This window comes from Ascaphus truei, chromosome 11 (genome assembly GCF_040206685.1).
Source record: "Ascaphus truei isolate aAscTru1 chromosome 11, aAscTru1.hap1, whole genome shotgun sequence".
Lineage (NCBI taxonomy): Eukaryota > Metazoa > Chordata > Amphibia > Anura > Ascaphidae > Ascaphus > Ascaphus truei.
The window spans coordinates 35055105-35082161 of record NC_134493.1 but is presented as its reverse complement, the minus strand read 5'-3'; the positions used below and the strand labels follow the sequence as shown (position 1 = coordinate 35082161).

Below are 27057 nucleotides of genomic sequence, written 5' to 3'. Positions count from 1 at the left end.
CTACAAACGAGGTATCTAGATCGGGTAACAAGCTGATAGCACATTTTGCTACCGCTATGAGATGCGAGACCGCAGCACTGTGGAATCAGAACGCAATTCCGTCTATTGATAAAATTAGAAACAGAATTTGGTTCATTTGTAGAATGGAGAAGTTAACGAGTTTAGTTAACGACTCAGCCGATAAATTTGAGAAAGTATGGTCATTATGGCTTGCCCAGACTGATATTCAGGGGATGAATGAGGCCACAATATGGCTCTGATAGAGATAGATGGGTTCTCCTTGGATGTTGGGTTGGGAGTCGGACGGGACGATCGGACAGTAGGGCTCCCTCCGAGGTACAGTGGTGAAGAGATTCTCCGACTCATGAAATCCTGATGTGTTCCGGATCTGAGCTCCTCTGAGAGGCGAACTGGAGCAGAACAAAGGCAGCATTGGTGAAAGACCCCGGCGAAACGTGGAATCAGCGCTACTACCAGGCCGCTCCCCCCCCCCCCTCTTTTTCCTTGTCCTTAGATGTTGTCAGTCTGTCTGCGTCCTGTCCTGTGGTCCCCCCAATGTTCGTCCGTTACTTGTAAAGTTTCCCTGTAAGTTAGGTGTATACCTGATACAATTGACAACATCCTGCATTCCTTGACGTGTATGCACAAAAACTAATAAAAACAATGTTTAAAAAAAAAAAAAAGAAAACAGGGTCCATGGACCCCAGCGATTACATTTTTCTGTATCCTAGGTCAGCGGTGCACAAACTGGGGGGCGTGACCCCCAGGGGGGGCGCGAGACAGCCGGCGGGAGGGCGCGGGGTTTACAGAGGCCCCGCGCGCTTCCCGAAGGCACTTAAATTAAGTGCCGGGGGAGCTGCAGGGCCTCCGTAAACCTTGCTTACCTAGGCTCCGGCGGCTTCCTTCCTGCGTCGCCATGGCAACGTGGCGTCAAAATGCCGCCACGAGGTCATGTGATGTCACGTTGCTATGGCAACGTGCCGTCATGACGCCGGAGCGCAGGTAAGTGGGAGTTAGGGGGGGGCGTGGGAGTGAGGGTACTGCCGACAGTGGGGCGCAGGGAAAAAGTTTGCGCCCCCCTGTCCTAGGTGGTGGCAGCGATTAAAGATATACAGTGTATGATGACAGATTGAGGTGAGATATTACTAATTTAAGGGACCCTGCGGGGAGATAAATGTGTCAGCTAGATAGCTGTGTATTAACCCATGTCACATACACAAGTCACGTGCTCACAGGTATGCCGTTCGTGACAGGGTTCTTAATGTACTGTACGATGTCACAATATTGAGGGGGGAAAAGAAAAACAAAAACATTTTTCCCAATCTCAAAATATGAAAATAAACAGCTGCTAAAATGTGCATTTGTCAAACTGAATTGTGAATCCTGGCTTTTTAGAGACACATTTTAAAATGATTGAGTGATCGTCAATCATACACTGTATGATAACATGACTGTACCCAGTACAGAACAGAGTTATTATGTAACCCACCTCTCTACTAACCTGTCGGCTCTACTAACCTGTCGTGTCCGAGTTCTGAAACGGTGAAGAGCTGTAAGACCGACACTGGAATTCTGCCTTGTCTGAATCAAAGCCGGGCTGGACATGGAAGTTTTACTGTCACTGTAATGATAATGTTTGCACACTTAAATCACAACGCAACATTAACACTTGAATGGACAATGCACATCTTTCTTTGTCTCTCTCTCTCTCTCTGTGCGTGTCTAAAACAATATATATCTGCAAATATCACTATTTATTGATATACAACAGTAATTAACATTTTCTCATTTGGATTGAAATATTATCTGGCATTGTGTGTGTGTGTATATTTGTGGCCTACTGTAGATATGTGAATTTGATTTCTACCCTTTCACACAAATATCGGTTAACCCCTTCAGTGCCCTATGGATGTACGGTGTATACAGTGTACGTCAAGATGGCCGGCACAGCTCAGGAGTGATCACATGATCAGGAAGTGCCGGAGCGTGCAGTGGCTAGAGGTGACACTGAAAGGATTCATCCCAAACCAATTTAAACTAAAAGTTGTTTTATTTCATTCCAGATGAGTGTGGGTGTGGTAACTCTTCACCAATCACTGCCTATATGTGTTTCTAGTTACTGTATGTTATAGGCACCATTAGCCAACCTATAGCACTAAACCAAGAGCACCTTACTATCCCTTATTGCAATTGGTTACAGCTCAGTCGCACGTGTAACTTCTTTTGGTGGACACCCGGTAAAGTATGCATTTATTATAGGTAAAGACATCACGTAAAATAATAATGCATGGTTGCAAAATAAGCTCTTAGATGTAACGGAGAGAGAAAGTGCTACTTTAAAGCCAAGCGTAGCTTAATACTGTGACTAAAAGTAGCTAATTTTAGTAAACATATGAAAAATGTGGAAAGTAATTCCCCTCCAAATACCACTTTTTCCCATCAAATGTCATGGCATTATTGCCCTTCTAACTTTAGATCAAGAGGGCGGCCAACTCCAGTCCTCAAAGACCACCAACAGGACAGGCTTTCAGGATATCCCGGCTTCAGCACAGGTGGCTCAATCAGTGGTTCAGTCAACGGCTGCACCACCTGTGCTGAAGCAGGGATATCCTGAAAACCTGACCTGTTGGTGACCCTTGAGGACTGGCGTTGACCACCCCTTCTTTAGATGATGCTGCAATTTGAAATCATTCATTAATTTGCTACCTGTCTGACTCAAAGATGATTGGCGGAAGTTCAAATCTTGCTCGAGAAAGAACGCCTTTTCTGTTGTCGGATACTGCTTTTTCAAAGTGGTCCAGATCTAGATGAAGGAGAGACTCCCCCAACTTTAGCACACAATCATTCTGGGAAGGATTACATGAAGATTGACACGACAATGGAGTATGAAAAAGAAATGCATGATGCAAAATACAGGCACAGTTAATTATCACAAATCTTGGTATAATTTTAAAGCAGCAGTCCAAGCTGCCGTTTAAAAATAAAATAAAATGTATCCCCCTTCATATGTGCATCAATATAATCCACACAAATTGCCGATCGATCAGCGAAGATTCAGCTCGGGGGTTCACTAAATGACTGTCACTGCAGCACAAGAGATGCAAAGTTCTGTGGGGAAGATCATGTGACCAGGCAGTCACTAAATACAATTGGTGCACTGCTAGAGAGAGGGCAGGGCTCAAAAAGGGGTGTGCCAGAGTCTGTTTCAGAAGAGGAAGGGGATGTGACTTTGTAAATGGTTGCTATAGAAACAAAACATGCTTGTTACATTATAATACATTAAAAATGTAAATCCGAGTTGTTAAACAAATGCTGCAAGTATTTTCTCATAGTACAGAACTGATTTATTTTAAAAAAAAACACACATGTAGGATATTGCTGGGTCTGCAGCTTTAATGTGTCCACTGTATGAAGAGTTTAACACATTCAATGCAAAATGTGACTGCTGTGGCCCCTCTGGCAGAATAGGAGTTAAATGCAGTATGTGTCACCGCCCGAGGAAAAGACAGTCTGTCCCAAAATGCATCTCCATTGGGGTGAAGAAGCCTCACTACAGTCTTGCACTATGCAATAAATCCACATTGCTACAGTCTTGCACTATGCAATAAATCCACATTGCTACAGATTTTGTGAGTTCACTCTTCTCCCTTAAAAGTTAAAATAAGACATGCAACCGCCGTATCCATTTATTCCCCCAAAATATAAATCTTCGAAACATTCAATAATTTTAGAAATAGAACGCGTGGTCAACTAGTAGAAAGCACACAAAACCCCAGCAAGCTCTTTTTTGGGGACCCCTGAGCCCCACAAAATATATATGTATATAAGTGTCAAAAAGGAGTGCTATTGAGCGTGGCATATGTATACAACAGACAGAGAAGCCCAATGCTGCATCCAACATGACAGAAATACACAGTAAAATACTTATATATTCTCTTGAAAAAGGGTCATTTAGTTTAACCCTTTGGCCAAAGGGTTACAATGTTTTGGCCAAAATCAAATTTACCCGGCTTCCAAATTTTTAGACGCGACGTCGCTCCGTCACCATCGCGCTTACTATAAGCACTTGCGACGGAGTAAATTAATTTGTTTTGGAGCGACGTCGTGTCGCCGTCGCAAGGCTCTATAAGCGCAGCCTAACCAATAAATAGGGTTTGGACAAAATAAGAGGACTGTGTGTATGGCGTGTATGACACGCGCGTGTGTGTATGTGTGCGTGTATGGCCCATGTGTGTGAATGTGTGTGTATGTGCATGTATATGTGCATATTTGTGCGTGTGTATGTATATGTTTGTGTATATGTGTGCGTGTATGGCCTGTGTGTGTGTGCGTGCGTGCATGTGTGTATGTGTGTAGGTGGGCGTGTATGGCATGTGTGCGTGTGGGATGCCTGATTCCTGGGCCAGTCAGTGTGACTTGCCCCCGGCTCCACATTTTCCAGCCACCCCTGATTTAACCTCTGTACTAATCCAATTTAGTTTTAACTACATATATTTAAAGCTGCAGTTCAAGCAATATCCTACATGTGTTTTTTTTTTTTTTTAAATCAGTTCTGTACTGAGAAAATACTTGTAGCATTTAAAAATTTTTACAAATTAAACATTTTAAAAGACATTTTAATGTATGCTAATGTAACAAGCATTTTTGTTCCTATAGCAACCATTTACAAAGTCACATCCCCTTTCCTTCTGAAACAGCATCACCTTTTTGAGCCCTGCCCTCTCTAGCAATGAACCAATTGAATCAAGTGCCTGCCTGGTCACATGATCTCCCTCACAGAACTTTGGCTGTCAGTGCAGCAGAACATTACCCAAGATGCATTTAGTGAACCCCCAGTCGAATTTCAGCGATCGATTGCAGGAGAACGGATCGATCAGCAACTTAGCTAATCACTTGTCAGTGTGTAGAGTGTATTGATGCATATATTGAATTCATTTCTTTATTTTTTTAAACGACAGCATGAACTGCAGCTTTATCCAAGCATGAGCAACAAAACAAACATGTTAAACATTGCATACGCAGCTAGCAATATCAAACCCATAACATAATACATATTCCATAGTATTAAACCTCCTAGTGGATACGTGGTGCATGCATTGATGCTAAAGATACAGGAACATTTTCAGCCTCACTGCATTTGCACCTCTCTGTTTAAATGACTCCCTTGCGTAATAGATTGGTTGCTTTTTAGCCCATAGGGAAAATTTGTTCTAATTTGTTGTTTCAATGAGCTTGTTATAATAGCAAACACACAATAGTTTTCTTATGAGAAAACAGGAACCACAAAGCTTCTCGCGCTACAGCAGTGATTTCCAACCTTTGTTTGGTTAAGAACCCTATGTGGAATTCTGCAGAACCCCAACCCTCTCTAATAGCGCGTCTGAGATCAGATGCATTGTAAGGAACCCCAACCCTCTCTAATAGTGCATCTGAGATCAGATGCATTGTAAGGATCCCCAACCCTCTCTAATAGCGCGGCTGAGATCAGATGCATTGTAAGGAACCCAAACCCTCTCTAATAGTGCGTCTGAGATCAGATGCATTGTAAGGAACCCCAACCCTCTCCAATAGCGCGCCTGAGATCAGATGCATTGTAAGGAACCCCAACATCTCTCTAATAGCACAGCTGAGATCAGATGCATTGTAAGGAACCCAAACCGCAACCCTTTCTAATAGTGCATCTGAGATCAGATGCATTGTAAATTCTTCTGTACTTGGTACAATTTTCAAATGACCTGAAAATTGCAGGGAACCCTTTACGGATGTCCTGGAAACCCTAGTTCAAAAACACTGCGCTACAGGTTTTCAAAACATTTGTACTAGGAGAGGTATATTCTGATTTGCAGGACAAAATCATGCATTCATGTATATTTGCGTTTGGTTGTGCAAAACATGTAGAAATCAAAGCTTACACAAATATCTAGTACTGGACGCTTTAACAAACTTTTCAATCTAACACCTTCGATGTGTGCAGCGCAAATTGCGAGTAACTGTATTGGTTCTGGAGAAGTGTATGCTGGGATACTTTTAATGGACCGAAAAAGAGAGTTCTTCATAGATGTAAAGGTACAGCGCTTCAGAAATCAGAATGATCTCTTGTACAGGAAGAGGAGCCTGTGACATTATAGAATAATTTGGGCTGCTGTAATAAAAGTGTACTTCTCTGTTCTAATGCGTTTATCCATGTACCCAGATAAATTGTATGTCTTTCTTTGGATATCGCAGAACATTTATTTATTTATTTATAAAATATTTTACCAGGAAGTAATACATTGAGAGTTACCTCTCGTTTTCAAGTATGTCCTGGGCACAGAGTTAAGACAAATAATACATGGTTACAAGTACAGTTACATCAATGAACAGGGTATACATTATATACAAGACATTGCATGCACAGTAGTGTGTGACTCATAGAAACACCACATTGGCTAGTTCCCAAGGGTTCTGTACTTTTATAAATAAATACCCTCTTGACCATACCCTGAGAGCACTGGACAGATGCGAGTGAAACTGTAGCTGTCGGTTTAATGATCCTCCCTCCATCTCCTGAAAGCACACCTGGTAAAGCTTGTCAAGCTGCTCTGGTACCTGAATCTTATAATCTACAACACAAAGGGGGAAAACAAACACTAAATAAGGATAAGAGAATAAAAATAATATTTATATGTAGTATTTGGATGCAAGTATTTTCTATGGTCTTCTAAATACATTTTGTTTACGAGTTTAAGATGGGTGCATATGAACAGGTGGGTGTCTCTATGCAGTGTCAGTACCCCTGTTCATGCACAGAAATGTTTAACTTCCTCCAAGCAGGTGAGGCCTGCAAGGCACTGCAGAGTTTCTCAGATTAATACTTACTTTCATCTGGAAAAGTGTTACACTTGATACAAAATGTAGCTACAACAATTATAGATATCTCCAGTACCAATGCTTCCCAATTCCATTTTAACACCTATGAAGGAAACGTTGTTTTTGTCAAAAGTACCATCCTGTAGCTCAGGGGTGCGCAAACTGGGGGGCACGAGATTTTCTGGGGCGTGTGATGCAGCGCTTACAGAGGCTCCGCGCTCTTCCCCAAAGCATTTAAATTAAATGCTGGGGGACCGCGCAAGGCCTATGTAAATTCTCTTACCTTGTCTCTGACGGCGTGTCGCCAGGGCAAAGCAGCGTCATTTGACGCCAGAGACAAGGTAAGGGGAGGGAGGGGCGGGCAAGAGCAGAGGGGGAGAGCAGGCAGGGGGATGCGGGGGAAAAAGTTGCCCACACCTGCTGTATCTGACTTATTTACTTCCTTATTTTTCTGAGTTAGATGGCAATTGTGGCAGGAAACACACAAATTCAGCACAGCCGATCTGACAAGCGTTTAATGTTGAAGCTTTGGGGTCCTGGGAGTGAGAATGCATCATCAAATACCTCTCCCTATGTGCCCAGCAAAACCTGTTACAGTCATCTGCATATGGGAATGGGAATAAGCTCAGCTGTCAATTAAAGCTACCAAGTTCATTACAATGAGATCCCAATGGTTTAAACCAGCTGCATGTCACATTGCTGTGTCTTAACCAAATTAAAGAGGCTCGGAACATCGCACCTGCTATCAGTGTCCGTTGCTGTCGAATGACTTCTTCGCAGAGGGACATGTGCTGCTGGTAGCGCAGAATCACAAAGTCTTTCTGGCAAAGGAGGTTCTCTTTGCACAGGGCCTTGGCTTGTAACTCTGTGTTCCCGACCTCAAGCTCATGTACTTTACAAAGCAAACTCAACACCTCCCGCTGATCCTCAGTACTGATCTGCTTGGGGAGCAGATGCTGCAGCTGCAATGCTTTCACTTTTGTGTTTGCCAACCTGTGTTCCAGTTCTGCCTGCAGGGGAAAAAGAGAGTTAGGGAGAACTTATTGGGCCTTAGGCCTCGTTTATAGTTGCGGCGTCAGTGCGCGCGCAACATGCGAGTGACGTCACGCACTGCAGGCACCAGGAGGCAACCGGGAGGCGTGGCGGAGGCACGGCCGTGACGTCACGTGAGCGGTTCGACCTCATTGGCTGAATTGCTCACAAGACGCGGCCATCCCGCAGCAAAAACAATTGAAAATGTCTGTTCAAAATTTGAGCGCTTGGACACACTATGTGCTCGCTCAATGGACAATATTTATTTGTTTTGGCAGCGCGTGGCACAGCGCGCATGTTCGCTGCCACTACAAACGAGGCCTTACTCATTAAAGCTGCGCTACATCTGAGTGAGATCGCGGGCTAAAGGAGCGGCACAGTGAGTAAAGGCGCTGCCTCTGTAAACAATGATACCAAGTGTGACGCAGGGGAGCCCGGTGCAATACCCGGTGTCAGCTCCTTGTGACCTTGTACAAGTCACTTTATCTCCCTGTGCCTCAGGCAGAAAATCCATAGATTGTAAGCTCTATGGGGCAGGGACGCGTGCCTACAAATGTTCTACGTACACCGCTGTGTACACTGTCAGCGCTATACAAGAAAAAAAAACAAGTATTATTATTATTAAAGTGCGATTCAAGTGATCGTCACTACAGCAGATGAATGAATAAGGCCCATTGACTCCTATAAAACTGGAATACTGTAGTTGGCAAATAAAGGAATACTTTATTCTGACATGGTGTTACTAGCCTGGATCTCTGTACAAAGGAAAACTGAACAGCAAAAGACTGATTTCTTTGTATTGCATCTTTACTATAAATGAGTATTGGTTTCAGGGGTACCAGCCCATTTGCACAGGTGTTGGGTTCCCTCTTGTACCTTTAGCGCGGCAGTTTTGCGCTGCTCAGCAACGAGCATGTGAACCTCTTCTCGTGCAACCACGACCTCATGCGGCTCAGGGGTATCCATGTCCTCTTCCTCGTCGGCTGTATCCATCCCCCCATCCTCATCTCCCCGATCACTCATCGCCTTCTGCCGAGGCTTCTTCGCGCACCGCGCTTTGTCCCGCTCCCAGCTGCATTACAGAGGGTAAAATGATCACGTGCCGGAAGCTCTTGCGGAAATTAGGCATATCTGGCAGGGGTTCCCAGCCTCAGTAATCAACACCCCCCGACAGGTCAGGTTTTCAGGATATCCCTGCTTCAGCACAGGTGGCTCAATCAGAGGCTCAGTCAAAGACTGCGCCACCTGTGCTGAAGCAGGGACTGATTGAGCCACCTGTGCTGAATCAGGGATATCCCTAAAACCTGACCTGTTGGGGGGTCTTGAGGACTGGAGTTGAGAATTTCTGATGTAAGCTGATGTATGTATATCTTTATATAGCGCCATCCATGTACATAGCGCTTCCCAGCAGTACCACACGTGTACATAGCGCTTCACATGAGTATCACACGTGTACATAGCGCTTCACATGAGTACCACACGTGTACATAGCGCTTCCCAGCAGTACCACACGTGTACATAGCGCTTCACATGAGTATCACACGTGTACCTAGCGCTTCACATGAGTATCACACGTGTACATAGCGCTTCCCAGCAGTACCACACGTGTACATAGCGCTTCACATGAGTATCACACGTGTACATAGCGCTTCACATGAGTATCACACGTGTACATAGCGCTTCCCAGCAGTACCACACGTGTACATAGCGCTTCACATGAGTATCACACGTGTACCTAGCGCTTCACATGAGTATCACACGTGTACATAGCGCTTCACATGAGTATCACACGTGTACATAGCGCTTCACATGAGTATCACACGTGTACCTAGCGCTTCACATGAGTATCACACGTGTACATAGCGCTTCACATGAGTATCACACGTGTACATAGCGCTTCACATGAGTATCACACGTGTACCTAGCGCTTCACATGAGTATCACACGTGTACATAGCGCTTCACATGAGTATCACACGTGTACATAGCGCTTCACATGAGTATCACACGTGTACATAGCGCTTCCCAGCAGTACCACACGTGTACATAGCGCTTCACATGAGTATCACACGTGTACATAGCGCTTCACATGAGTATCACACGTGTACATAGCGCTTCCCAGCAGTACCACACGTGTACATAGCGCTTCACATGAGTATCACACGTGTACCTAGCGCTTCACATGAGTATCACACGTGTACCTAGCGCTTCACATGAGTATCACACGTGTACATAGCGCTTCACATGAGTATCACACGTGTACATAGCGCTTCACATGAGTATCACACGTGTACCTAGCGCTTCACATGAGTATCACACGTGTACATAGCGCTTCACATGAGTATCACACGTGTACATAGCGCTTCACATGAGTATCACATGTGTACATAGCGCTTCACATGAGTATCACACGTGTACCTAGCGCTTCCCAGCAGTACCACACAATGGGAATAAGCGCTTCATACATAAAAGTAAATTTTAGGAAAAAAGAGTTTCCTGCCCCGGAGAGCTTACAATCAAAGTGGTAAATAGGGAGAACTTAAAGAGACAGTGGGGGTGGGGGGGGGGGGGGGGGGTCTGCTAATGGTGGTTTATTATGTTTCAATAATATTCAGCAGGAATATTGGGTAGATGGATATACGTGAGGCACGTGTTCCTATTATCGTAGAATACATACAAGATGATGTTATTCTAAAGGTTTCCAATATTTTGCATCAATGTAACAACAATACTAAAGAGACGGTATTATTGATCTATGGAACTGCCTGAAATCAGTACTTGGATCCTATTCTCTCTCTCCAGATGTCTATATTTGTACATTTATATCAACACATTACAGTTGTGCTAATAACACAACATAACCCATTATTAAGCAGAATATCCCAACATGTCCGATTATTACACCAAATATCCGAACATATCCCATTATTACACCAAATATCTGAACATATCCCATTATTACACCAAATATCTGAACATATCCCATTATTACACCAAATATCTGAACATATCCCATTATTACACCAAATATCCGAACATATCTGTAAGGAATCGGGGAACACGCCCCATGCGGCGTGCTCCCTCCTTACTTGCCGCATCTCAGTTCCCGCTCTCCTTAGAGCATGCACACAACCACGGTTCCCTACTTGTACCTCGGAGCCCGGCCACCCCCGGTCGCGTCACGTATTCTCTCACGCGTGACACGTGGCGCGTACACGTGACGGCGTGCGCCGCCCTCCAGCTGCGGGTCAAGTTTCACACTCCCTTGTGGCGTATTCTCTACCCATGCCTTGTTTCCCTGATGTCTCTCTGTATGGCATGCGCCGCCCTCTAGACACAGAATATCTGAACATATCCCATTATTACACCGACTATCCGAACATGTCCCATTATTACACAGAATATCCCAACATGTCCCATTATTACACAGAATATCTGAACATATCCCATTATTACACCGAATATCCCAACATATCCCATTATTACACAGAATATCCCAACATATCCCATTATTACACAGAATATCCCAACATATCCCATTATTACACCGAATATCCGAACATGTCCCATTATTACACAGAATATCCCAACATGTCCCATTATTACACAGAATATCCCATGTCCCATAATTACACAGAATATCCCAACATGTCCCATAATTACACCGAATATCCCAACATGTCCAATTATTACACCAAATATCCCAACATATCCCATTATTACACAGAATTTCCCAACATGTCCCATTATAACACAGAATATCCCAACATGTCCCATAATTACACAGAATATCCCAGCGTATCCCATGTAACCCACTAGAGGGAGCACAAAAGACCAAAACAAACTGGTAGCTCCATGTCTGAAGATCAACGCTGAGCAGAAGAGGAGGCGGAGTAGAGAAATCAGGAGATGGTTTAGCTTTACGGATAAAGCTCAGCGTGCAGGTGTTTGTACAATTAGTAATATGATAAGTGATAGGTATAGAAAAAAGCAACCTGGGCATCACAGAGACTTTGAAGTGTTTGATACTTACTCAGCAATTGTAAGGAGATGTCTAGAAGTATCGATGTGCAATTCTATGTTGGTATTCTCCAGCTCCACCAGACTCTGGCGCATCTCCATTTGCTCGGTAAATGCACCGACGAGTTGATCTCGCAGGTTGTTCATCTCTTGACGGCTGTATGAACTTGACTTCTCCTGCACCTCCGCTAATGAATGGAGTAGAGAAACACGGTCACTGCAGGGACTGCGTCTGATCTACAAACGTAACTGTAATCAAACTACAAGAGCAGGCTGCGCACCAATGCAAAAAAGGTTTAAAGCAGCCGTCCAAGCTGCCGTTGTTTTTATCATTTTATTTTTTTCCCTGTAATATGCGCATCAATACAATCCGCACAATGATAAGTAATTAGCTAAGTTGCCGATCGATCCGTTCTCCTGTGATCGATCAGCGAAGATTCGGCTCGGGGGGGGTTTACTAAATTGCTGTCGGTGCAGCAGTAGAGGACCAAAGATGCAAAGTTCTGTGGGGAAGATCATGTGACCAGGCAGTCACTAGATACAATTGGTGCACTGTTAGTGAGAGGGCATGGCTCAAAAAGGGGTGTGCCAGAGCCTGTTTCAGAAGAGGAAGGGGATGTGACTTTGTAAATGGTTGCTATAGAAACAAAAACCGCTTGTTACATTATAGTATATTAAAAATATCTTTATTTTAGCTTTAATGGCACAAAAATAGCCACGATATATTACCACCAGCGTTCCGGTCTTACAGTTGGACATTCCTCAGGGCTTAAGCCCAGATGTAGGACTGACACATTGGTGGTAATATGTCTTGTCTATTTGTGTGCGATGAAATCTTTTTTTGCATTAGTGCGCAGCTTGCTCTTGTATTTTGTTTGCATGATTCTTGCGTATGGAGAGACTCTCGACCATCTTGCCGGAGGCACTGCTTTTATTGGATTGACCATTACTTTGTTTATTTCACCTCTAGTGTGCCAGGTCTGACTCTGTGGAAGGGGGTTCACTCACTATACGAACAGTCTCAGAGGGCACATTATTCCGCTTTGCATTGTGTTGCAAACACTTTGCACTGAAGTTCTTTATAACATTCTTCCAAAGAGCTTAGTACACGTTGAAGAAGAAGAGGATATGATCCAAAGGTTTAGAAAAAAACATTAGGAAATTGTGTGTTTATACAAATGAAATGGTTTTTATTTCCTGCCGTGCTGGAGGGTCCGGAAGAGCATTTGCACCTAAGTGTGCAGGCCAAAGTGCCACAAGCGGTGTCCAATACCTGGAAGCAGTGGAAAAAATAAAATAGAGATATGAAAAGAATACCTGGTACACCTCGGATATCAGGTCTGCTTGTGCTCTTCTCTTTTTCTTGCTGCTCAACCTTTTCTTCCAGACGCTCTATCTCTCTGCGTAGATCGGCTATGCTGCTGGAGTACTGAGCTATGTGATAGGACACATTATGCAGATTCCTTTTCACCTGGTGGGCCAGAATGCAGTGTCAGCAGGTCAGAAACAGAGATTCAGCAAGGGGGGAGGGAGGGGATGAAAGGAGTTAGTCAGTGATGTGTGAATAGGAACTCAAAGCAAAAACAAGCTCCCAGTGGCTTTCAGCAGACTCCATCTCCTGCACGTATCTCTTACTAAAAGGCTGAACACTCCAGAAGCTCTGCATAAAAACAGCAAATATCTCTTGCAATAAAAGAACCAAAATGTGGTTAAAGCACAACATTTACTAAGTGGTGCTATGAAGACATGGGCCTTTACCGTCATAGCATAGGATATCTAAAATCAGTTCCAGCTCCAATACATATTATATTTTGTTCGTTCTTGCTGCAGAACCTTACCCTTGTTTTGATGTTCTTTGCTCTGTAAGCGTAGATCAGGGTGGCGCGGGATTCCTCGAAGGAGGAGCCGGCCGGGCTGATGTGCGCAATCATAACGGCCCTGCTGTTCCCACTTAACGAATCCTGCACAACAGAGCGCCTTGGTTATCTGGGAGAACACGGCATCTTCACATTAGTCCTTGTAATAGGAAATTAAAAGATCTATTATATTACAGCTTCCATTCAATTACAGAACCACGGCTGTTATAATTGACAACAACTCCCAGCTTTCGTGCCTAATTCACCTTAAGAAAATGAACAATTAATTTTCTTAATCAAACAGTTGGAATGAGAGCTCTGGGATTTACGTCTAGGTAAGTCATACCACAACACGCCGAACCTCTTACTGCCAGACAGACGTGCAATGAATTGCACCTTTAACATGTTGTTGCAGGATGTATCCAAAATATATAAAGCAGGGGTTCTCAACTCCAGTCCTCGAGACGGGGGCCAGGTCCGGTCAGGTTTTGAGGATGTCCCAGCTTCAGCACAGGTGGCTCAATCAGTCCCTGCTTCAGCACAGGTGGCTCTCAATCAGTCCCTGCTTCAGCCACCTCTGCTGAAGCTGGGATATCCTCAAAACCTGACCTGTTGGGGGGGCTTGAGAACGCCTGATATAAAGGTATACGTGCACTCAAAATTTAAAGAGACTTGCGGGTGCTGAAACTCAACGGTGAAATCCTGTAGAAATGAAGCGAAAACAGTAGCCCACCAAAATAGTGGTCAGTTTTTAGTCCTCCAACGTTTCGGTCCAACACAGCAGACCTTTTTCAAGGTGAATAAATACTCACAACTTGACCACTATTTTGGAGCGCTACCTTTTGTGCTCTGTTTTACTGGATGTATGTCATGCATTGAAGAGAATAAACATTTAACAAATAGTCCTTAAGGTAACTCTACGAGGAAGCACTGCCTCCTAAGGGGAATTCAATATCCCCACGTTCCTTCGTTACGGTACTCGGAGGTAAAGAGGGTTAACCAGAGAGGTACCTTTAACAGACGTGTGAGTTTGCTGTCTCGGAAGTTAACATGGTGGGAACGATTGCCCCCTTTCTCGCTTAGCGCAGTAATGCAGTTTCCCAGGGCCAAAAGTGAGCGGTTAATGTGAGCGCCTTCCTTCATCCTCTTTCCGTGGGTTTGAGTCTGAGAAACAGATGAAGAGGTGATGGTGATAGAACTGCCATAGAATATCTCATAGGGATAGGGTTGTCATGCGGCTTCTCCAAAAATACTGGACACAATGGTGAAAGATGCAACCCACTCGAGACACACACCCCTCTCACCTCTCTCTGGTCCATGCTGTTTCCTCCTCTCCTTGGCCACACCCTCAGGCTCCTGACTCCTTTTTTGTTGGCTGCATTACTCAGCAACAGCCAATCAGGTTGGAGGAAGCTGCCCAGCACCCTAGCAACAGCTCTCTCCCTGCTCAGGGAAATCCCGCGGCCCCTCAAGCCCGTAATGTCACTATGTCCAGAGAGGTAATACCGGTATACACATACATGTCCAGTATTACCACTAATCTTTACTGGACAGAGTGTCCAAATACAAGACAGTCCGGTTCAATACTGAACACCTAGCATACCCTAATAGGGATCAACAACAGTTATAGAACACAGCACCCATGCAGAGGAATAAGGAAGGCAGCACCCTGCTCCTTAAATTATTGTGGAGAGCAGCTTTGGGAAGGCCTCAGAGATATAGTGCAGCATGTTCACTTTGAAGGACACCTCCTTCCTTCGCTGAACATGTATCCAATGAAGTCCTTAAGACGATATCGCTCCATGTTTTCAGCTTTGTAAATAATAGTAATACAGTTTCATCTTTTCATTTTGCCTATTAGAGATAACAAAATGCAGTCTGGACGAAGACTCACCTGGGATGCTCTCTCTGATCCTGCCAGGTCTATCATGAACAGCCTGCCTACGCGCACTTCTGCGCTGATACTTTTCACTCTGCTTTTCTGTTTCACGGTGACCTCCACCACCGCGTGGGACCGGGACGATGTCTTGTTGGCTGCCGTTGGCTCTTCCGTGCGCTGCTTGTTCCCTTTTCTCAACAATTGCATAATCTGCATGAACATACCAATTACCACATACGGCCATTTGAAGCGTGCAGTCCCACATATGACCAAAGTAAACTAATAAGAATGATAGGTTGTATAGGTTAAAATCCTGGTGACATATATATATATATATATATATATATATATATATATATATATATATATATATATATTTGTAAATCAGGCACCTACAAACCATGTTTTTTTACATCATTTATTTTAAATTTAGTTGGCAAATTTGACAGGGTTCTGATTTCCTCTAGCTCAGTGTTTTTTAAACCATTTTTTGGCTAAGCACGTCTGAGATCAGATGCATTGTAAGGAACCCCAACCCTCTCTAATAGCGCGTCTGACATCAGATGCATTGTAAGGAACCCCAACCCTCTCTAATAGTGCGTCTGGGATCAGATGCATTGTAAGGAACCCCAACGCTCTCTAATAGCGCATCTGAGATCAGATGCATTGTAAGGATCCCCAACCCTCTCTAATAGCGTCTGAGATCAGATGCATTGTAAGGAACCCCAACCCTCTCTAATAGCGCATCTGAGATCAGATGCATTGTAAGGAACCCCAACCCTCTCTAATAGCGCGTCTGAGATCAGATGCATTGTAAGGAACCCCAACCCTCTCTAATAGCGCTTCTGAGATCAGATGCAGTGTAAGGAACCCCAACCCTCTCTAATAGCGCTTCTGAGATCAGATGCAGTGTAAGGAACCCCAACCCTCTCTAATAGCGCGTCTGAGATCAGATGCATTGTAAGGATCCCCAACCCTCTCTAATAGCGCGTCTGAGATCAGATGCATTGTAAGGAACCCCAACCCTCTCTAATAGCGCGTCTGGGATCAGATGCATTGTTAGGAACCCCAACCCTCTCTAATAGCGCATCTGAGATCAGATGCAGTGTAAGGATCCCCAACCCTCTCTAATAGCGCGTCTGAGATCAGATGCAGTGTAAGGAACCCAAACCCTCTCTAATAGCGCGTCTGAGATCAGATGCAGTGTAAGGATCCCCAACCCTCTCTAATAGCGCGTCTGAGATCAGATGCATTGTAAATTGTTCTATTTGGTACCATTTTATAATGACCTGAAAATTGCAGGAAACCCTTTAGTTAGGGATGTCTGGGGAACCCACTAGCTCCTATGAACCCCAGTTGAAAAACACTGCTCTAGCTGCTGCCCTTTTTGGATGTCACTGCACATTGAGACCTAGCACAGGCAAAACACCTTCCCAGCACTACAAGCATTTCCTCTGGCAGAGAGGATATGGGAAGAGGGAGGAAGAAACAATTGATTGACACTGCTATCCTTTTCAAGGTCCCCATAGAGAAGAAAAATGTCCTTAATGTACAATAAACCCCGAAAAAGTTAGATGACATTTAAGTTCTTTTACAAAAGGATTTTCTTTATAAACTGACAGAGACTGCCTCCACTAGCTGTTTTATGTAAGCCTCTCAGTGGAATGGATTTACCTCTTCTGCATTTCTAGTGGAGAATTCGGTGACTCCTGCAATCTGGATGGTGCCTTTAGAGTCCTCTCTAAGTTCCAGAACTCCTGAAGAAGGGTTTAAGAGGTCACGGATGATCTCGTTATAGATCTGAAAGTTTTAAGGGAGATGTATCACTGCTTGCAAATTGGGAAAATCAGCTTACTGAAGTTTTATTTCCCTGATCTCTGTTGGTTGCAACTTGTGGGTAGCTCTGCATCTTTTTGTCGAGGTAGGACAGAAGAAAACATCAGGAGGTAGGCAGGGGTTCTCAACTCTAGTCCTCAAGACCCCCAACAGGTCAGGTTTTAAGAAAATCCCTGCGTCAGCACAGGTAGCTGAGTCAAAGAGCTTGCTTCGGCACAGGTGGCTCAATCAGTGGCTCAGTCCTCGACTGAGCCACCTGTGCTGAAGCACCTTTTAAAAAAACAAAGACTAGAGAAAGTAATGAATAAAGGAAAGGATATAACCACCGACAAGACCGGACTCTGGGAAAGGAAAATGATGGAAAGCGGACTACAGATTTTCCCGATTCTTGTTCATGGCGGCGGCAACTAGTGGGACCAAGCAATAGAACAACGGTTGACCGGACCGCTCACCCTGTATTATCCTTCATTTTATATCTGTTGGTCCGCAAGGTGCATAGAGGGAAATATATATATATATATATTATTGATAAGGTGGATCCAAGATGAGATCCAAAAAGAGCCCTCAAAAAATGTGATTAGGACTGTGTCTGTGAGATAAATTATCCCCACAGGGCTGGTATCAAAACCAAGGGTCAGCTACTATTAAAATAAAATAAAACTTTATTACATAAAAAAAAAAATACACAGTGAATGATTATTATTTACAGTACAGTGATATTTAAAATCCCTGTAGTTGAGCAGCAGCGTGGTGATAAGCTGGGGTATATATATATATATGTAAACATGTGGTCCCCGTTGTTTGTGGTATCAAACATATATAGTAATGCATTCCAGTAGCGTTACACTGTTGCTACAAATAGCGCTATTTGTAGCAACAGTGTAACGCTACTGGAACGCATTACAACTACTGATAGGACTTAAACCTATATGTTCATTGCTTACCGTGATCCTTCTATTTTATCTGGCTATATATGTTTGTTACCACAAACAACGGGGACCACATGTTTTACACATTGCAGATGTGACTAATAAATTGTGCCTTGGTGTAATGGCCACCAAGAAGACCGATTCCAGGTTAACAATTTTAGTGAAACTTGCTCCAATGGTCCAAACAGTTATTTGTCATGGGCCCTTAAACTAAGGACAAGTCCCAAGATGGTACCTTATGTAGTTTATGTGCAACACCTAGACTTGTAAGGAACTTCAACTCAGTCCTCTATGAAAACCTTTCTAAAGAAACTCCACCACAACAGCAGATGATAGAAATGTTGCCCAGTTTTGAGGACAAATCCTGAGTAACTTTTGATGTTTTTCTGCCAAGTGGTATTTGCAGATAGGTGTCTTAGAGATGAATGGAAGCTAACCAGCCGCCTTGCTGTATCAATACAATCCACACAATGATAAGTAATTAGCTAAGTTTCCGATCGATCAGGGAAGATTGGACTCAGGGGTTCACTAAATGGCTGTCAGTGCAGCAGATAACCAAAGATGCAAAGTGCTGTGGGGGAGATCATGTGACCAGGCAGTCACTAGATACAATTGGTGCACTGCTAGAGAGAGGGCAGGGGTCAAAAAGGGGTGTGCCAGAGCCTGTTTCAGAAAAGGAAGGGGGATCTGACTTTGTAAATGGTTGCTATAGAAACAAAAACGGCTTGTTACGTTATAATACATAAAAAAATGTCATTCAGAGTTGTTTAAAAAAATGCTACAAGTAATTTCTCATAGTACAGAATTGATTTATTTATAAAAACACACATGTAGGATATTGCTTAGTCTGCAGCTTTAAAACACCGGTGCCTGTTGTCTGCGTTTCGTGCCACTCCAAGGTGTTGGATGACACTCCGGTTTTGGCCCTTCCTGCTTCCGGTGCGCCTTCACTTGTGCTCCCAAAATGCTCCTCCCGGCTGAGAGGTCACCCCGTCACACCCACTTACATCGCCCACACGTTGCCCCGGCAGCTGCGACATCGGGGCTTCAGGGGAAAAGAGAGGCTGGGAACGTGCCCTGGCATGAACTGCGCTGTGTGCAGCCCAGGGGAGCCCTTCTAACACAACAAACAACCTGTTCTCGGTTGCAAGAGAGAATAAGATGGTCTGCAGGTGATGGGAGCAGCCTTCCCTCCAGGTGTTTCATTCTGTCTGCCCTCTAGCTGCCACCGCCATGAACGGGGATTGGGAATGAACTAAATGAAGTATTGTTTCTTCGTGCAACAAGGAAGTTATGTGAATATTTTTAACTTGCTCTAAGATCAGGGGCGGCCAACTCCAGTCCAAAAGGGCCACCAACAGGCCAGGCTTTAAGGATATCCCTGCTTCAGCACAGGTGGCTCAAACAGAATGACTGAGCCCCTGATTGAGCCACCTGTGCTGAAGCAGGGATATCCTTAATACCTGGCCTGTTGGTGGCCCTTGAAGACTGGAGTTGGCCGCCACTGGTCTAAATCCATGCTAATAAAGCAAATCAAAATAAAGAGATTCACGTACACATTTCCTTGCATTGATCGGTGAGGTTTACTCACGAAATAAATAAAGCCCATACCACACGATAAGACCGGTACCGATCATTAAGGGCTAGTAAATAACCACTGCTTGAGTAAGAAAGAAACCTCATCCAACCGCGTATCGAAATGAGTGGTTGGATGTAAAGGAATACAAGTATTTACTTACTATAAGCCCCAGCAAAACCCCAGTAATGTAGGCTCTCTCGGCATATATCACACTTACAAAAACACTTCAGAAGAGCTGTGGAAGCATGTCAGATACAACTAAGAGGTTCACCTCCACGTATGACATAGACACGGAGTAATCCATGTTCTCCCTGGTCGCCTCGATGGCGTGGAAGAGGTCGGTCAGGGTTCGGAGGTAGATCCCTGGCTCACAATCCATTCCTAACATGGTGTACGTTTTACCGGTACCTGTTGCAAATCAGAATGCAAATGCGAAGATGAGCAGCGACGATTCGCTTGCCTAGTAAAATACTACAGGGTTATTATTAAACGTTGCAGTAGGAAGCTACACAATGGGATTGCATGGGTCTGTGTATATGCCAGTGGTGGCGGTATAGGAACAGCACAGACAATAAGAAGTATATAGTAACAGACAATAAGTAATTCGTCCTAAAATACCATCAGTGGCCAACTCCAGTCCTCAAGAGCTTCCAACTGGTCGGGTTTTCAGGATATCCCTGCTTCAGCACAGGTTGCTCAATCAGTAGTTCAGTCTTTGACTGCGCCACCTGTGCTGAAGCAGGGGTATCCTGAAAACCCGACCTGTTGGAAGCTCTTGAGGACTGGAGTTGGCCACCCCTGATCTTTATTATAGTTATCATGTTACAAAGTTCATCGGTGTGACAATTAAAGTCTGTCAGGTCTCACAAAATGAGAGAAATGTATTTGGTGCCAAGAAATCATTTCAGAGATCCCTTCTGACACCAAAACTGGCATTCTGTAATTGTTTGGCAATGAGATACTTGTGGATGCAATACATCCTATATGGCCATGTATATGGGCCTTTGCATACTGGAATGGGACATTTGCGAGGGTCCGTCTCGCCGCGACAACGTCCCCGCTGGCGTTTGGCTGCAGTGGGACCCGCTGCACACTCCGCCGCTTCCACAATAAGTTTTAGAGTACGGGGTTAATGTTAGGGGTTAGGCCGGCGGCTAAATGTCCCTGCGGCGAAGTCACTTGCAGCTAATCACCGGCAGTCACTGGGTTGCGGCAAAACGCCCGCGACCGAATTCCCTAGACCATTTGCACACCATACACTATATATGCACACTATATAAACCAAATGATAAATTAGCAAATATAATGGAACAAAACCTGTAGGGCCGTATGCAAATACAGTGGCATTGTATCCCGAAATGACACCTTCAATCAGGTTTTTTGTTGTAGATGTATACACCTCCTCCTGAAAATACATATATACAGTCAATATTATTTCTGCTTACATGGTCAGAAACAAGTGGGGGGGGGAAAGGCATTGCAGAGTTTTAAAATAAATGTTATATATATATATATCCTAATGAATGTGAATCTACTCTTTCAGGGTGATAAAGAAATTGAACTCTTTTCGATATTAACCATATCACTTCAGGAAAGAAGTGGCTAATTTATACAGTAAGGCGATCCGTTTGCGTTGAATAAGCCCCATAGCAATACAAAGCGTTGATTCTAGTCTCCTTACATTAGACCAGGGTTGCGCAAACCTTTTTGTCTGCGCCCCCCGCCTGTTCTCCCCCTCGCCCCCCCCCCCTTACCTTTTTTTACTGGTGTTTTCTGACATCACGATGTCATTTGACGACGCCTCGCCAGAAGCCTCCGGAGACAAGGTAAGGGATGTACAGAGGCTTACGCGCTCCCCCCGGCATTTAATTTAAATGTTGTGGGGAAGAGTGCTGGGCCTCTATAAGCGCCGCGCCCCCCCCGAATATATTTTGCGCCCCCCCCCCCCCATTTGCGCACCACTGCATTACACAATGAATGCCATTGTGTGATCTACACACTGTACAGACATACCCCGGTTTAAGGACACTCACTTTAAGTACACTCGCGAGTAAGTACATATCGCCCAATAGGCAAACGGCATATCACGCATGCGCCTGTCAGCACGTCCTGAACAGCAATTTCGGCTCCCTGCCTGTACCGAAGCTGTGCGCAAGCGGGGAGACTATAGAGCCTGTTACAAATGCGTTATTTACATCAGTTATGCACGTATATGACGATTGCAGTACAGTACATGCATCGATAAGTGGGGAAAACGTGGTGCTTCACTTTAAGTACATTTTCGCTTTACATACATGCTCCGGTCCCATTGCATACGTTAATGTGGGGTATGCCTGTATGTGAACGCAGGCGAGTAAGGATGCCCGACCCTTACCAGTTAATCATGCATTTTAAATAATATACCGATAGTAACTAATCTACAACAGCATCCTAAAGCTACAATACATCTTCATATCTAAACTGTGTCTTTGTGTCGTCAGTGTGTTTAAATTATTAGCATAGCTTTGCATCTGCCATCAGTTCTTTCTTGTAACTTAATGAAAACCTCGTGGGCCCAAATGTTTAGGATTTGAGAATGTAAATCCCACTTGTGAGCACATTCACATGTCTCAGACAGGTCCACGACCCCGCCTTTCCCCATTATCTCTTGGCATACAGTGCTTCCACTGCAGCTAGGGATTCTGGGTAATGACATGCAAATGAGCACTGACAATGTGTCACTTTTGCATTCTTATCCATTTTAACATGGATCCCCATAAGCTTACGCCTGCCGCGCTGTGTTTGTGTCTGGAATGAAGATAGAAATATTACCTGAGTAGCTTGCTTATCAAAAACCATATCAAATATGAATGTTTTCTCTCGGGACCGATTTGCTCGCAGGATGTCGTCTGGATCTTCTGTTGGGTCCATCAAAACTACCATCTATAAAGAAAGCTTAGCAAGAAACATTCTGCTAATGGCAGACTATTGCACATCCTACAAACTCCAGCGCGAGCTTGCTGACAAACGTTTTATAAAGTTGGATAGTATTATATTAATAATAATGATTCATTTTGAAAACATCTACAGAAATGTCACAAATAATTCTAATTAATCATATTGATTATTAAAACCGACAAGTAAAAAAATGAATGAATGCAATTCTTAACAACAGAAATATTGCTAATGAAAATGACATTGAGATAGGCACATGCAAAAATATCAGGGAAAATACTTTGAACTTAAAAAAAACAACAAAGCAATAAAAGGTATTGGTTGGAAGTGACCAAATTTATTTTTTTTATTCCTAATGTCTTTGTTCTTTCTTAGAATATTGTGCACAAGGGGCGGACAAAACAGGGTTAATGGATGATTTTTACATAGCAAATGCCTGTTTGACTCAATTTCAGAAATCACTGGAGAAACACAAATAATTAACTTAGAAAAGCCAGCAAATGGTCTACAAAAATGTTGTTCTCTTCAATATCCAAAAGGAAATGCAAGAAACCTGCTATTCAATACAGTACACACACTGCTAACTCTCCTCTGGGGTAAATGGGGCTTTTCAGAAACCAGATGAAGTCATTTGTGTGCAAATAGCACGTGATGACTACATCATTGCTACAAGAAAATGAGCCCCAGAGAGACATCTCCCTCTCAGGCCCTCAAGCCATCTCCCTCCGGGCCCTCAAGCCATCTCCCTCCGGGCCATGCCTAACAAGTGCAAGGAGCTACAGTGTCAAAAATAAGACATCAGTATAAAGCAATTCATTGTTTCAACTGGCAACTCTGAGTCATTATTTTCAAGTATTTTTGTTCCTTAACGCAGGGGTGCGTAAACTTTTTGCCCTGCGCCCCCCTGCCTGCTCTCCCTCACTGCTCGCGCCCACTCCCTTACCTTGCCTCAAGCGTCAAATGTCGTCGCAGGAGTCATGTGATGTCACGTGGCCCGGGTTGCTATGACAACGCGTCGCCCAAAGCCGGTTGAGTCAAGGTAAGTGAGTTACAGAGGCCTTGTGCGTTCTCCCGGCATTTATTTTAAATGCTTTGAGGAAGGGCGCGGGGGATCTGTAAGCACCGCACCCCCCCGACCCCCAAAAAAAACCTTGCGCACCCCTGCTCTTAATGTACTGAGTACAGCATGAAAAAAATGTAACAATGGTTACTTTTAAGGTGTATTAATCACTAACCCCTTTTATTTAAAAAAAATGTATAAAACATATACAGGTCTGCAGTTTAATGTATAAAGCATAAAGGCTTGTTATTTAGTAAGATTGACAAACTACTTGCATAGAGTCACATTTATCAGATTGCTCTGCATATTTCATGTTATATTTCTTCTGTATGGAACACTAAAAACAGAAAACAGGATTTTGTGCTTCTTTTTTTGTAACCAACTCCTCCAGTATTGCATTCCCATCACTTAAAGCTGCAGACCAAGCAATATCCTACATGTGTTTTTTTTTATTTTTATATATATAATAAATCAGGTCTGTAGTATGATAAAATACTTGTTGCATTTTTTTAAACAATTCTGAATAATATTTTTAATGTATTATGTAACAAGCAGTTTTTGTTTCTATAGCGCCTTTTACAAAGTCACATCCCCTTCCTCTTCTGAAACAGGCTCGGGCACACCCCTTTTTGAGCCCTGCCCTCTCTCTAGTAGTGCAACAATTGTATCTAGTGACTCACCAGTCACATGATCTTCCCCACGGAACTTTGCATCTTTGGTCCTCTTCTGCTGCACTGACAGACATTTAGTGAACCCCGAAGCCGAATCTTCGCCGTTCGATCATAGGAGAACGGATCGATTGGAAACTTAGCTAATTACTTATCATTGTGTGGATTGTATTGATGCACATATTAAAGGGGGGGTAGAGGGAAGGCAACTTGGACTGCTGCTTTAAGAAATAATGTATTATTTACAACAACCCACACAGAAAATAATATATTTGCAACACAGAAGGAAATAAAAGAAGCAATCCCACCAAAGGAAATATTGCCACTTTCTTACCTGTTCCCCCACTTTGTGTGCTATGATAGCGGCCTCCTCGTCTAGTTCTGCCTCGTTAATTGGGCGAATACGAAGCGCAACCTGGAAAAGATTCCCAAAGGCACATGGATTGAAAAATACATCGATAATCAAAAGTTAAATATTTATCCTGATGTCAAACAAAACTTCAATAAAATATGTAAAACAGTTATTTTACAACCGTTCACCTATAAAAAACATGACCTTTCCCAACACCTTTTTCATAATGGAAAGGACCCTCGTGAGGATGGTCCAATAAAAGGTATCACCCCTCCTTTGTCACTACATAAAGGAAAGCATAGGCTATGTATAAAAAGAATAAGAGTCACACCGGTTACATGCATTGTGTCCCTGTCTCTGACAAAACAATGTGGGCTTTTTCAGATGTTGATAGAGGCACTTACTGTGAACTGCGGGTATTGAGGTTTTCCATCTTGGTCCTTCATCGCCCTGGAGTGTGAGCTCCTAACTTCTATTCTTCAGTTGTTAGCTTTACCCCAGAGGACAGTTAGGTCTTGGTGACATACAGGGCAGCATTTCTATGGTCGCCTGGAAATGAAATAAAATGCAGAAGCCGGGTACCTTGCATTTAGCAGGCTTCCCTCCTGAGCACGCCCTTATCTGTTGGGACACACGGCCAATCTCCTTGGCATTATTACATCAACAGATACAGTGGCAGCTAAGTACGGGGAGACAAACTGGGGAAGACAAGGACACGGGCACATGGAGGAGGGTGGTGGCACAGCAGCATAATGCAATCACAACTGGGGTAGAAAAGGTGCTTGAGGCAAAAAATGAAAGATGGAAAGGTAGGAAACTGACAATGAAAGAGAGATATTTACTGACACTGTGTAGATCAATCCTTTTCAACAGACGTTCCTGATCTCAGACGCGCTATTAGAGAGGGAACAAACAAACAATGGGGGAGCATGGTATTAGAAAGACATACAATAATAATGGTGATGAATATTGACAGTAGTTCCAAAGGTGGGGGGCGGGTTGTAAATATAATAATACTTACACGGCCATGTGTAAGCAACCACAATTAGTGATCACCTCCTTGAGGGCGAGCTGTGCCTCTCCCAGCTAGATATAGCTGTATGTTGATAGGGTTAGGGGAAATGATATATAATCTATAAGGCTATACTCACACGGCCCTGTGTGAGCTGGTGTAGAAATTGGTTACTTTGGGGTTAAATTTAACCCATCCACATCTATTCGTCACGTAATGGGGGTTTTCTCCAGTATCCAGGGCAGCACGAAAATCAGTGCTAACTCCCAGGCGTCAGTCAGGCTCTCCCCCCAGGTGTTATGATGCGTGGGGGGGGGGGAGGGGTTGGGTGATGAGAAAAACGAGTGAGGCACGGTGACCACCAGAAGATTTTGACCTAAGGAGGCTTCCGCAGTCAGACCGTGGAGCAGTGTTTGCAGCCCAGCAGGATAGTTTTTCTTCCTGCATCCCGGACGCGGGAAGGGCGCACAAAGCTGCTCAAACTCGATCCTGGACTGCGTGAGGAGGCCAGGGGTCCATTCTATATGTATGTGAGTCCCTTTGCTGTTTTAATTAATAAATGCGATTTCTTGTGAATATTTAACTGGAACCGTGCCTCACTCGTTTTTCTCATCACCCAACCCCTCCCCCCCCCCCACGCATCATAACACCTGGGGGGAGAGCCTGGCTGACGCCTGGGAGTTAGCACTGATTTTCGTGCTGCCCTGGATACTGGAGAAAACCCCCATTACGTGACGAATAGATGTGGATGGGTTAAATTTAACCCCAAAGTAACCAATTTCTACACCAGCTCACACAGGGCCGTGTGAGTATAGCTTTATAGATTATATATCATTTCCCCTAACCCTATCAACATACAGCTATATCTAGCTGGGAGAGGCACAGCTCGCCCTCAAGGAGGTGATCACTAATTGTGGTTGCTTACACATGGCTGTGTAAGTATTATTATATTTACAACCCGCCCCCCACCTTTGGAACTACTGTCAATATTCATCACCATTATTATTGTATGTCTTTCTAATCCCATGCTCCCCCATTGTTTGTTTGTTCCC

At 43.9% G+C, this 27057-nt stretch overlaps 1 protein-coding gene across 5 annotated transcripts in view; it reads right to left on the bottom strand.

The window, feature by feature from the left end:
• Positions 1 to 27057, bottom strand: part of LOC142463183 (kinesin-like protein KIF19) — a 46080-nt gene that overhangs the window by 17290 nt on the left and 1733 nt on the right. The window contains exons 2-17 of one of the 5 annotated variants that reach the window (XM_075565602.1): positions 25398 to 25542; positions 24976 to 25056; positions 22791 to 22901; positions 21297 to 21384; positions 20251 to 20387; positions 17310 to 17435; positions 15651 to 15845; positions 14768 to 14920; positions 13739 to 13861; positions 13218 to 13371; positions 11914 to 12088; positions 8758 to 8953; positions 7589 to 7859; positions 6481 to 6602; positions 2707 to 2846; positions 1519 to 1621 (exon numbers count right to left, since the gene is read on the bottom strand). In XM_075565602.1, coding sequence (XP_075421717.1) covers positions 1519 to 1621; positions 2707 to 2846; positions 6481 to 6602; positions 7589 to 7859; positions 8758 to 8953; positions 11914 to 12088; positions 13218 to 13371; positions 13739 to 13861; positions 14768 to 14920; positions 15651 to 15845; positions 17310 to 17435; positions 20251 to 20387; positions 21297 to 21384; positions 22791 to 22901; positions 24976 to 25056; positions 25398 to 25439 — 2217 coding nt within the window. In that variant the 5' untranslated portion in view covers positions 25440 to 25542. Of the gene's footprint in view, positions 1 to 1518; positions 1622 to 2706; positions 2847 to 6480; positions 6603 to 7588; positions 7860 to 8757; positions 8954 to 11913; positions 12089 to 13217; positions 13372 to 13738; positions 13862 to 14767; positions 14921 to 15650; positions 15846 to 17309; positions 17436 to 20250; positions 20388 to 21296; positions 21385 to 22790; positions 22902 to 24653; positions 24757 to 24975; positions 25057 to 25397; positions 25895 to 27057 lie in introns of those variants that run through there. The other 4 variants (XM_075565606.1, XM_075565607.1, XM_075565603.1 and 1 more) reach the window with 4 other exon arrangements.